At 51.0% G+C, this 13,309-nt stretch overlaps 1 protein-coding gene across 4 annotated transcripts in view; it reads left to right on the top strand.

Moving 5' to 3' along the window:
- The window catches only part of LOC140402496 (uromodulin-like), a 37,151-nt gene extending 24,672 nt beyond the window's left edge, over positions 1 to 12,479 (top strand). For all 4 annotated transcript variants that reach the window (XM_072490339.1, XM_072490337.1, XM_072490338.1 and 1 more), the window contains exons 6-8: positions 3,287 to 3,385; positions 8,671 to 8,753; positions 11,217 to 12,479. In XM_072490339.1, coding sequence (XP_072346440.1) covers positions 3,287 to 3,385; positions 8,671 to 8,753; positions 11,217 to 11,282 — 248 coding nt within the window. In that variant the 3' untranslated portion in view covers positions 11,283 to 12,479. The remainder of the gene's footprint in view (positions 1 to 3,286; positions 3,386 to 8,670; positions 8,754 to 11,216) is intronic.
- Positions 12,480 to 13,309: the final 830 nt, after the last annotated feature.

Here is a 13,309-nt window from a genome sequence, read left to right as displayed (position 1 = left end):
GTCCACAAGGCTCAGCTCTCTGGACCGCCCCAACTGTTATTGATCAATGATTTGGACGTTGGGAACCAATTGTAATCTTTCCAAGATTGTGACAGGTGCAACGTGAGTGGGAATGTGAGCTGTGAGGAAGATACAAAGAGTCTTCACGGGGATTTGGACAGATTTAGTGAATGGACAAGAACATGGGAGATGGAAGAGAACATCGAAAATGTGAGGTCATCACTTTGGTGGGAGGGACAGATGTGCAGATTATTTCTCAAATGGTGAGAGATTAGAAAGTGTAAACGTACAAAGGGAGCTGGGAGTCCTCATCAATAAGTCACTGAGACTCAGCATGCATTTACAACGAGCAGTTAGGAAGTGAATGGTATGTTAGGCTTTGTCAGCAGAGAATTGGAGTCCAGGAGCAGCAAAATCTTGCTGCAAATTTATAGAACTCTGATTAGACCAAACCCCGAGTGGTTTGTGTCGATGTGGTTCCTTATAGAATCACAGAATCACACAGTGCAGAAGAGGCCCTTCGGCCCATCGAGTCTGCACCGATGCATGAAAAGTAGCTGACCTGCCCACCTCATCCCATTGGCCAGCACTTGTCCCACAGCCTCGAATGTTACAATGTGCCAAGAACTCAGCCAGGTACTTTTTACAGGATGTGAGGCAACCGCCTCCACCACCCTCCCAGCCAGTGTGTTCCAGACCGTCACCACCCTCCCAGCCAGTGTGTTCCAGACCGTCACCACCCTCCCAGCCAGTGTGTTCCAGACCGTCACCACCCTCCCAGCCAGTGTGTTCCAGACCGTCACCACCCTCTGGGTAAAACTGTTTTCCTCAAATCCCCTTCTTACCCGAGGAAGGATATTATTCCCATTGCTGGAGTTTACCGAAGGTTCACCAGACTTGTTCGTGGGGTGTCTGGTCTGTCTTACAAAGAGAGTTTGAAGAACCCAGACATGTATTCTCTCAGGATGATATAGACGGGCTGGTTAGAGGACCAGAACAGCGGCAAGTGGAATTTACCCTGAAACGTGTGAGGTGATGCATTTTGGGAGGAGGAACAAGACAAGGGAATGTACAGTGAACGGCAGGAAAGGAGGAAGCACAGAGGGCCCGCGGGATCTTCGGGTTCATGTCCACAGATCCCTGAAGGCAGCGGGACAGGTAGATAAGGTGGTTAAGAAGCATATGGGATACGTGCCATGGCAAAGAAGATAAAAGCAGAGAGGTAATGATGGAGCTGTATAAAACACTGCTTAGACCCTGGCTGGGAAACTGTGTACGGTTCTGGTCACCACATTATAGGAAGGATGTGATTACATTGGAGAGGGTGCAGAGGAGATTCACCAGGATGTTCCTGGGTTGGAGCGTTCCAGCTCTAATAACAATAATGTTTATTGTCACAAGTAGGCTGAGATTAACAGGGCAATTAAATTATTGTGAAAATCCCCCAGTCGCCACATTCCGGCGCCTGTTCGGGGACACAGAGGGAGAATTCAGAATGTCCAAATTATCGAACAGCATATCTTACGGGACTTGTGGGAGGAACCCGGAGCACCCGGAGGAAACCCACACAGCCATGGGGAGAATGTGCAGACTCTGCACAGACAGTGACCCAGCCGGGAATCGAACCTGGGGCCCTGGAGCTGTGAAACAACAGTGCTAACCACTGTGCTACCACGCTCCCCTGGTTAGGCTGCGGTTTTCCATGGAGCAGAGAAGGCCGAGGGGGACCGGAGTGAGGTGTACACAATTTGAGGGACATGTAAAGGGTGGACAGGAAGAAACCTCTCTCCTCAGTTGAGGGGCCAATAATCAGGGGGCAGAGATTTCAGACCAGCGGCAGGAGACATGGAGGGGATTTGCGGAAAAGCTTTTTCACCCAGAGGGAGGTGGGAATCTGGAACTCGCTGCCTGAAAGGGGGGTGGAGGCGGGACCCTCAGAACATTTAAGTCGCGTTTAGCACTTGAAATGCCAAAGCAAACAAGACAACAGACCAAGTGCTGGGAAATGGGATTGGAATAGACGGGTATTTGAAGGTCAGCATTGACCCGATGGGCTGAAGGGCCTCTTTCTGTGTTGTGAAACTCTCTGACCCGATGAACACTCACTGAAACCTAAAACATACTTAATGCAGAGACAGGCTCGATGTGGCTCAGGGTGGGCGTGGCTCAGGGTGGGGGTGGCTCAGGGTGGGTGTGGCTCAGGGTGGGTGTGGCTCAGGGTGGGGGTGGCTCAGGGTGGGGGTGGCTCAGGGTGGGGGTGGCTCAGGGTGGGCGTGGCTCAGGGTGGGCGTGGCTCAGGGTGGGCGTGGCTCAGGGTGGGCGTGGCTCAGGGTGGGTGTGCCTCAGGGTGGGCGTGGCTCAGGGTGGGTGTGCCTCAGGGTGGGCGTGGCTCAGGGTGGGCGTGGCTCAGGGTGGGCGTGGCTCAGGGTGGGCGTGGCTCAGGGTGGGTGTGGCTCAGGGTGGGCGTGGCTCAGGGTGGGTGTGGCTGAGCTGTTTTCCCGGGTTTGGGAGTCTGGAACCATGAGGCACAAATTCAAAATACGGGGAAGCCAGTTCGGGCCGAGAGGGAGGGAAACTTTAAAAAATGATGAACTGACAGAGTTGTGACTGTTTGGGATCCTCTACCCCAGAGGTCAGCTTGTTCGGGTCGAGGTTTGGTGTGCAGGGTGGGGGGCTTACTGATGGGTGGAGGGGTTTGTTATGGGGTCAGGAGTATGTGGACTGTCCGTGTGGGGACCAGTCTGGGTAGGAGTCACATTTGTATGATTGTGGAGGCTGTTCCGCCTCCTCTCTCTCATTTGCTGAATTATTGGAAGGGTTTGAAACGGAGTTTTGGTGATTGTGGTAATAATGATAATAATCACTTATTGTCACAAGGAGGCTTCAATTAAGTTACTTTGAAAAGCCCCTAGTTGCCACATTCTGGCGCCTGTTCGGGGAGGCCGGCACGGGAATTGAACCTGCGCTGCTGGCCTTGTTCTGCATTGCAAGCCAGCTATTTAGCCCAATTGTGCTAAACCAGCCCCACAGAAGAATCTGCAATACTCAGCTTGTCTGGCACTGTCTGTGGAACAGACTTAACCTTGTAGGCTGCTGTCCCTCGGCCAAAAACAGTTTATCAAACTGCAAGGCTCTCTGGTCCTCGCTCCACAGATGCTGTCAGATGTGCTTAGTCTTTCCAGAAGCTTCTGTAATGACTTCAGATTCCCGGCACTTTGGTATTTTGTTTTGATGTTGTGATTTTGTCCTCACTCAGTCTCCCTCTCTTTGTGTCCCTTATTTCCAGCTGAAGCTGTTGTTCCAACTCTCCCACCCACACCGCAGACCACTCGGGCACACATTGCATCTTCAATGACTGTCCCAAATGCTACATCATCATCATCAGGTACAAACATCCAGAGGGATTTTAAACCCAAAGTTCACCTGGAAAACTCCCGGAGCAATCGTCAAACCCACTACTGAGAGAGTGGCAATTATTACTCTGCACGGTGTGAGTGAGGGGAGTGGGCTGCAGTGAGTGAGGGGAGTGGGATGGTGTGAGTGAGGGGAGTGTGAAGGAGTGAGTGAGTGGAGTGGGCTGCAGTGAGTGAGGGGAGTGGGATGGAGTGAGTGAGGGGAGTGGGATGGAGTGAGTGAGGGGAGTGGGATGGAGTGAGTGAGGGGAGTGGGATGGTGTGAGTGAGGGGAGTGTGAAGGAGTGAGTGAGGGGAGTGGGCTGCAGTGAGTGAGGGGAGTGGGATGGAGTGAGTGAGGGGAGTGGGATGGAGTGAGTGAGGGGAGTGGGATGGAGTGAGTGAGGGGAGTGGGATGGAGTGAGTGAGGGGAGTGGGATGGAGTGAGTGAGGGGAGTGGGATGGTGTGAGTGAGGGGAGTGTGAAGGAGTGAGTGAGGGGAGTGGGCTGCAGTGAGTGAGGGGAGTGGGATGGAGTGAGTGAGGGGAGTGGGATGGAGTGAGTGAGGGGAGTGGGATGGAGTGAGTGAGGGGAGTGGGATGGAGTGAGTGAGGGGAGTGGGATGGTGTGAGTGAGGGGAGTGGGATGGAGTGAGTGAGGGGAGTGGGATGGAGTGAGTGAGGGGAGTGGGATGGTGTGAGTGAGGGGAGTGGGATGGTGTGAGTGAGGGGAGTGGGATGGTGTGAGTGAGGGGAGTGGGATGGAGTGAGTGAGGGGAGTGGGATGGAGTGAGTGAGGGGAGTGGGATGGTGTGAGTGAGGGGAGTGTGAAGGAGTGAGTGAGGGGAGTGGGATGGAGTGAGTGAGGGGAGTGGGATGGAGTGAGTGAGGGGAGTGGGATGGAGTGAGTGAGGGGAGTGGGCTGCAGTGAGTGAGGGGAGTGGGATGGAGTGAGTGAGGGGAGTGGGATGGAGTGAGTGAGTGGAGTGGGATGGAGTGAGTGAGGGGAGTGGGATGGAGTGAGTGAGGGGAGTGGGATGGAGTGAGTGAGGGGAGTGGGATGGTGTGAGTGAGGGGAGTGTGAAGGAGTGAGTGAGGGGAGTGGGCTGCAGTGAGTGAGGGGAGTGGGCTGCAGTGAGTGAGGGGAGTGGGATGGAGTGAGAGAGGGGAGTGGGATGGAGTGAGTGAGGGGAGTGGGATGGAGTGAGTGAGGGGAGTGGGATGGACTGAGTGAGGGGAGTGGGATGGAGTGAGTGAGGGGAGTGGGATGGAGTGAGTGAGGGGAGTGGGATGGAGTGAGTGAGGGGAGTGGGATGGAGTGAGTGAGGGGAGTGGGATGGACTGAGTGAGGGGAGTGGGATGGAGTGAGTGAGGGGAGTGGGATGGAGTGAGTGAGGGGAGTGGGATGGAGTGAGTGAGGGGAGTGGGATGGAGTGAGTGAGGGGAGTGGGATGGAGTGAGTGAGGGGAGTGGGATGGAGTGAGGGAGGGGAGTGGGATGGAGTGAGTGAGGAGAGTGGGATGGAGTGAGTGAGGGGAGTGGGATGGAGTGAGTGAGGGGAGTGGGATGGAGTGAGTGAGGGGAGTGGGATGGAGTGAGTGAGGGGAGTGGGATGGAGTGAGGGAGGGGAGTGGGATGGAGTGAGTGAGGAGAGTGGGATGGAGTGAGTGAGGGGAGTGGGATGGAGTGAGTGAGTGAGGGGAGTGGGATGGAGTGAGTGAGGGGAGTGGGATGGAGTGAGTGAGGGGAGTGGGATGGAGTGAGTGAGTGAGGGGAGTGGGATGGAGTATGTGAGTGAGGAGAGTGGGATGGAGTGAGTGAGGGGAGTGGGATGGAGTGAGTGAGGGGAGTGGGATGGAGTGAGTGAGGAGAGTGGGATGGAGTGAGTGAGTGAGGGGAGTGGGATGGAGTGAGTGAGGGGAGTGGGATGGAGTGAGTGAGGAGAGTGGGATGGAGTGAGTGAGGGGAGTGGGATGGAGTGAGTGAGGGGAGTGGGATGGAGTGAGTGAGGAGAGTGGGATGGAGTGAGTGAGGGGTGTGGGATGGAGTGAGTGAGGAGAGTGGGATGGAGTGAGTGGGGGGAGTGGGATGGAGTGAGTGAGGGGAGTGGGATGGAGTGAGTGAGGGGAGTGGGATGGAGTGAGTGAGGGGAGTGGGATGGAGTGAGTGAGGGGAGTGGGATGGAGTGAGTGAGGGAAGTGGGATGGAGTGAGTGAGGGGAGTGGGATGGAGTGAGGGAGGGGAGTGGGATGGAGTGAGTGAGGGGAGTGGGATGGAGTGAGTGAGGGGAGTGGGATGGAGTGAGTGAGGTGAGTGGGATGGAGTGAGTGAGGGGAGTGAGATGGCACGAATTAGGGGAGTGGGAGACGGAGACAAGGACTCCACGAGATGCCAGACTGACCGGGTACAGCTCACTTTGTTCCTCACTAGTCACAATAAAACTTCAGTCCACTCCATGCCCCGGTTGCAAGGGAGAGAGAGGATAGAGTTTGTCTGCCTGCAGTTGCCACGCCTGGGACCAGTAATTGTCACTGGCTGCCTTTTGGCTTACTGTCTGGGAGTGGAGCACGGGGCGGTTTTGATTGGCCCGCTGTCAGGCTGAAAGTGGAGGAGAACGGACTCACTTTTGCAGTTTTGGACTGGATGGTGTCCGGAGACCGGATGCTGGAATTGGACTCGAAACGTTGGCTCTTTTTCTCCCTACAGATGCTGTCAGACATGCTGAGATTTTCCACCATTTTCTTTTTGGGTCCAATAGACTATGTGCACTGCTTGTCCATAGCATGTTTTGGTTTTAATTTATTGTTGTGGGATTACATGGTTATTATATTTTTATTCTGTTTTTTACTTTGGGCTTAGCGCCTGGGTGCTCGCCAGTTGCGGCCCTCCTGCTTCTGTGCACTGGGGTTGAGGTGTCCTTCCCGGGGCGAGTGAGGGGGAGGGGTGTTCTCTCGCTCTGTCTCTCTCCTCACTGTGAGCTGCCTGTCCTTTCCTGGTGGACTGTGCTGCGGGCGGGCGCCTCTCCACCAATGTGGGGCTGTTGCTGGAGTCGGGGGGGGGGGGTAGAGTTGGGGGCTGGGGGTGGGGTGCGTGCACTGACCCGAGTGCTGGCGGCTTCGCCTTGTACCGAATTGTTTGTTGGCTTCCTTGGGGTATTTTGGTGTCATTTGCACAGGACGTTCTCTCTCTCCCCTTCTGTCCCTCTCTCTCACACAATCACACTCTCTCTATCTTGCTGTGTCTTTCTCTCAACACACATTCTCTCTATCTCACTCTCTCAATCACACACACATTCTCTCTATCTTGCTGCCTCTCTCTCACACACATTCTCTCTATCTTGCTGTCTCTCTCTCACACACATTCTCTCTATCTTGATGTCCCTCTCTCTCACACACACATTCTCTCTATCTTGCTGTCCCTCTCTCTCACACACACATTCTCTCTATCTGGCTGTCTCTCTCTCTCACATTCTCTCTATCTTGCTGTCTCTCTCTCTCACGCACATTATCTCTATCTTGCTGTCTCTCTCTCACACACACATTCTCTCTATCTTGCTGTCTCTCTCTCTCTCACACACACATTCTCTCTATCTTGCTGTCTCTCTCTCTCACACACATTCTCTCTATCTTGCTGTCTCTCTCTCACACACACATTATCTCTATCTTGCTGTCTCTCTCTCATACACACATTCTCTCTATCTTGCTGTCTCTCTCTCACACACATTGTCTCTACCTTGCTGTCTCTCTCTCTCACACATTCTCTCTATCTTGCTGTCTCTCTCTCTCATACACATTCTCTCTATCTTGCTGTCTCTCTCTCACACACATTCTCTCTATCTTGCTGTCTCTCTCTCATACACACATTCTCTCTATCTTGCTGTCTCTCTCTCACACACATTCTCTCTACCTTGCTGTCTCTCTCTCTCACACATTCTCTCTATCTTGCTGTCTCTCTCTCTCACACACATTCTCTCTATCTTGCTGTCTCTCTCTCACACACATTCTCTCTATCTTGCTGTCTCTCTCTCATACACACATTCTCTCTATTTTGCTGTCTCTCTCTCTCTCACACACATTCTCTCTATCTCGCTATCTCTCTCACACACACATTCTCTCTATCTTGCTGTCTCTCTCACACACACATTCTCTCTATCTTGCTGTCTCTCTCACACACACATTCTCTCTATCTTGCTGTCTCTCTCACACACACATTCTCTCTATCTTGCTGTCTCTCTCACACACACATTCTCTCTATCTTGCTGTCTCTCTCTCTCACACACATTCTCTCTATCTCGCTGTCTCTCTCTCACACACATTCTCTCTATCTTGCTGTCTCTCTCTCTCACACACATTCTCTCTATCTCGCTGTCTCTCTCTCTCACACACATTCTCTATCTCGCTGTCTCTCTCTCTCTCACACATTCTCTCTATCTCGCTGTCTCTCTCTCACACACATTCTCTCTATCTTGTTGTCTCTCTCTCTCTCACACACATTCTCTCTATCTCGCTGTCTCTCTCTCACACACACATTCTCTCTATCTGCTGTCTCTCTCACACATTCTCTCTATCTTGCTGTCTCTCTCTCACACACATTCTCTCTATCTTGTTGTCTCTCTCTCTCTCACACACATTCTCTCTATCTCGCTGTCTCTCTCTCACACACACATTCTCTCTATCTGCTGTCTCTCTCACACATTCTCTCTATCTCGCTGTCTCTCTCTCTCTCACACACATTCTCTCTATCTCGCTGTCTCGCTCACACACACATTCTCTCTATCTGCTGTCTCTCTCACACATTCTCTCTATCTTGCTGTCTCTCACACACACATTCTCTCTATCTTGCTGTCTCTCTCTCACACATTCTCTCTATCTCGCTGTCTCTCTCTCACACACACATTCTCTCTATCTGCTGTCTCTCTCACACATTCTCTCTATCTTGCTGTCTCTCACACACACATTCTCTCTAGCTTGCTGTCTCTCTCTCACACATTCTCTCTATCTTGCTGTCTCTCTCTCACACATTCTCTCTATCTGCTGTCTCTCTCACACATTCTCTCTATCTTGCTCTCTCTCACACACACACACATTCTCTCTATCTTGCTGTCTCTCTCTCTCTCTCACACACATTCTCTCTATCTCGCTGTCTCTCTCTCACACACACATTCTCCAAACAGACCTGTTGGACTTTAACCTGATGATGTCAGACTTCTTGCTGTGCACACACATTCTGAGCTGTGATTAGTGTGTTTAACATTCTCATGCTGTGATTGTTGTCTTTAGGAGTTAACGGCAAAGAGTTTAAACTGGTGATCAAATTAATGGGAGACTTTGATCTTGCATCGATTCAGAAAATCATTCTGGAGGTGAGAAACTGTTTTGCGATTAAATATTGACACCAACACCTGCCTCTCACTGTCTGAATTCAGAGATCAGGAGTCTCCACGTCACATACAGCAGCTCCACTCCCCCTCTGCTCACCCTCATATTACCCAGGCAGCCCTCCTATCCCCTGGAACAGGTTTGATGGGCTGAGTGGTCTCCTCCTGTTGCTGTGTTGGTGTCGGAGCCTCGACAGTGTAACTAAAGCAGGGGCTTTGTCACAGTCAGTCCCATTGGGCTGATCTCCTCACACAACAAGGGGCAGAATGAGGTGTGAAGCAGTCCCACATTGCACTGCTGACCCCGGGGTCACCCTCTCTCTCTCTCTCTGTCATTCTCTGTCTCTGCATCTTTCCCTCACTCTCTCTCTCCCCTCTGTCTATCTCTGCTGCTGCCTCACTCTCTGTCTGTCCTCTGTCTCTCTCTCTCCCTCTCCCTCTCTCACCTTCTCTCTCTCTCTCTCAATCTCTTGCTTTGTCTCCATCTGCCCATCTTTTACTTTCTGTTATGTATCAGAGTAACAGCATTGGCTGGTGTAATATAACAACCGAATCCCTCGAATCTAAACAGTGCCGAGGGAGGTCATTCAGCCCATCATGTCTGCACCGAGCCTCGGGATGAGCTCCCTATCTCGGCCCACTCCCCTGCCCTCTCCCCGTAGCCCCATAACCCCATCTAACCTGCACATCTTTGGACTGTGGGAGGACACCGCAGTACCCGGAGGAATCCCAAGCAGACACGGGGAGAACGTGCAAACTCCACACAGTCACCCGAGGCTGGAATTGAACCCGGGTCCCTGGTGCTGTGAGGCGGCAGTGCTAACCACTGTGCCGCCGTGCCACCCACGTGTTAATGTCACGTGTTACGCAATGACATAATCGGAGCGCTCTGTGGTCTTTTGTGAAGTTCACCAGTGTGCCCTGTCTGAGCAGCATTTTGTAAATAAACCCCTTGCACCGTGTGTCACCTCTGATTCTCTCGCTTTGGGGCTACAACAAAGAATATAACACCTTCTCTCTCCCTCTCGCTCTCTGTTCCTGTCTGCCCCGCTCTCTCTCTCAAAGAACAAAGAAATGTACAGCACAGGAACAGGCCCTTCGGCCCTCCAAGCCCGTGCCGACCATGCTGCCCGACTAAACTACAATCTTCTACACTTCCTGGATCCGTATCCTTCTATTCCCTTCCTATTCATATATTTGTCAAGATGCCCCTTAAATGTCGCTATCGTCCCTGCTTCCACTACCTCCTCCGGTAGCGAGTTCCAGGCACCCACTACCCTCTGCGTAAAAAACTTGCCTCGTACATCTACTCTAAACCTTGCCCCTCTCACCTTAAACCTATGCCCCCTAGTAATTGACCCCGCTACCCTGGGGAAAAGCCTCTGACTATCCACTCTGTCTATGCCCCTCATAATTTTGTATACCTCTATCAGGTCTCCCCTCAACCTCCTTCGTTCCAGTGAGAACAAACCGAGTTTATTCAACCGCTCCTCACAGCTAATGCCCTCCATACCAGGCAACATTCTGGTAAATCTCTTCTGCACCCTCTCTAAAGCCTCCACATCCTTCTGGTAGTGTGGCGACCAGAATTGAACACTATACTCCAAGTGTGGCCGAACTAAGGTTCTATACAGCTGCAACATGACTTGCCAATTCTTATACTCAATGCCCCGGCCAATGAAGGCAAGCATGCCGTATGCCTTCTTGACTACCTTCTCCATCTGTGTAGCCCCTTTCAATGACCTGTGGACCTGTACTCCTAGATCTCTTTGACTTTCAATACTCTTGAGGGTTCTACCATTCACTGTATATTCCCTACCTGCATTAGACCTTCCAAAATGCATTACCTCACATTTGTCCGGATTAAACTCCATCTGCCATCTCTCCGCCCAAGTCTCCAGACAATCTAAATCCTGCTGTATCCTCCGACAGCCCTCATCGCTATCCGCAATTCCACCAACCTTTGTGTCGTCTGCAAACTTACTAATCAGACCAGTTACATTTTCCTCCAAATCATTTGTATATACTACAAAGAGCAAAGGTCCCAGCACTGATCCCTGTGGAACACCACTGGTCACAGCCCTCCAATTAGAAAAGCATCCCTCCATTACTACTCTCTGCCTTCTATGGCCTAGCCAGTTCTGTATCCACCTTGCCAGCTCACCCCTGATCCCTTCCTTCTTTCCACTCCAGTCTATCTCTCTGCCTCATCCTGTCTCCCACTTTCTCTGTTACTCTCACAGCCTCTCCCACACTGTCTGTCCCTGAATCCATTTCTCCCTCGGATCTTTCCATTTCAAATATTGGCAGCAATTTGCCCCGTTCCTTACAGCCTGTGCCGTTCCAGCCAGTGATTGGCAGTGAAGGTGGCTTTTTGTCCCCAAACACTACCCCACAATCCCCCCACCCTCACTGCAATATTAACCATTTCTCCTGTCTGTGATGTAGCTGAAGCTGTCGCTCAGGAATCGATTCCCGGATCTGGACCTTCATTTGAGTGTCGGAGACGATTAGCTCTGGGCTGTGGCTGCTCCAGAAGATTGAGGGTGATGAATTGTACCAGTGAGCACCTAGTGACCTGTGTGTTCACAGCTTCGCTCAGTAATAGCTTTCCAATGTTCAGCAGCGAGCAAAGGGTTAATCGCTCGCTGTGTTAATGTTACATCGTGATTGATTCTTCTTCATATTGGGGAATGTGGGAGCTTTTAGTTTTTGCTTTGTGGAATAGGGAAGTATAACCTCCATTCGGAACTCCTGACCACTGGGCTGTGGGACAGAGACTGACCCCAAATGACCCTTTTTAACCGTCTGCTGAATGAGAGGATTTTATAAAGATCTGTGTCCAGTTGCTGAATTCAGAGATTTGTCAGCAGCGAGAATGGGTGTCCAGACAACAGTGAATCCCAGCACAATCTCTGGGTAGAAATCATCCTTTCCCTCAGGGTTCCTCGACAATGGTGTTGTTGGGACAGAATTAAATCCAGGATTCTTGTTTCCTTCACAGAAACACATTCTGTTGATCAAAGTGAAATATTTGATAACTGATCCCAGGAGCCCAATGAAACAAGGGAGGGGATCAGCTTTTCCGATATGTGGTGGGTCCAATCAGATCCTCCTTATCTGGAGGAGCGATATTCCTGATGGAGCAGAGAGCAATGTGTTCCCACCTTCACTCATGTCAACCAATAGACCCGGTGAAAATGTCCTGTTGGTCACAACTGTGCAGCGTGAAGCTGGAACCTGCTCGCGTGAGGGAGCCATGATCAGGACTAATATCCGGGAAAACTCCTGCAGACACTGAACTCTCAGCCAGTCAGGCAGCGGCTGTGGAGAAAACCCCAGTTTCCTGTTTGAGCGCAATGCTTTGGCTCCTGACCCTGAAACAGTAACTGGGATTCTCTCCACAGTTACTGCCTGACCGCCTCAGCATTTACAGCTCACTGGTTTGTCTCTTGTTTCTATTACACAATCAGGTCTGTGAGCTTCCCATTAATGGACTTTCACAGCCACAAACCTGTGGTCAGAAAGGTCTCGAATGAAGCAGTCGACTGTCCCGAGGATTGGGATTGTGGGGAGTTTGTTTCACTGAATATTAAGCTGAGAAGTGTAAGATGTTCGAATCCCTCACCATCACATGTGGGCTGATCGGTTAAGCGGGTGTTTCAATGTTATTGCATGAAGTGTGTGCTCAATAAATCTATAAATTCTTGACCACAAGGTGTGAAAGGTGTTTCTGTTGGAGAAATGTACAGATGGTGCCACACAAAAGGTTGCTGCACAAGATAAAGATGCATGGCATTAAGGGGAAAGTAGTAGCATGGATAGAGGATTGGTTAATTAATAGAAAGCAAAGAGTGGGGATTAATGGGTGTTTCTCTGGTTGGCAATCAGTAGCTAGTGGTGTCCCTCAGGGATTAGTGTTAGGCCCACAACTGTTCACAATTTACATCGATGATTTGGAGTTGGGGACCAAGGGCAATGTGTCCAAGTTTGCAGACGACACTAAGATAAGTGGTAAAGCAAAACATGCAGAGGATACTGGAAGTCTGCAGAGGGATTTCGATAGGTTAAGTGAATGGGCTAGGGTCTGGCAGATGGAATACAATGTTAACAAATGTGAGGTTATCCATTTTGGTAGGAATAACAGCAAAAGGGATTATTATTTAAATGACAAAATATTAAAACATGCTGCTGTGCAGAGAGACCTGGGTGTGCTAGTGCATGAGTCGCAAAAAGTTGGTTTACAGGTGCAACAGGTGATTAAGAAGGCAAATGGAATTTTGTCCTTCATTGCTAGAGGGACGGAGTTTAAGACTAGGGAGGTTATGCTGCAATTGTATAAGGTGTTAGTGAGGCCACACCTGGAGTATTGTGTTCAGTTTTGTTCTCCTTACTTGAGAAAGGACGTACTGGCACTGGAGGGTGTGCAGAGGAGATTCACTAGGTTAATCCCAAAGCTGAAGGGGTTGGATTACGAGGAGAGGTTGAGTAGACTGGGACTGTACTCATTGGAATTTAGAAGGATGAGGGGGATCTTATAG

Source organism: Scyliorhinus torazame, chromosome 25 (genome assembly GCF_047496885.1).
Source record: "Scyliorhinus torazame isolate Kashiwa2021f chromosome 25, sScyTor2.1, whole genome shotgun sequence".
In the NCBI taxonomy this organism is placed as follows: Eukaryota; Metazoa; Chordata; class Chondrichthyes; order Carcharhiniformes; family Scyliorhinidae; genus Scyliorhinus; species Scyliorhinus torazame.
Note: the sequence above shows the minus strand (reverse complement) of the source record. Positions and strands in the feature narration are given on the sequence as shown.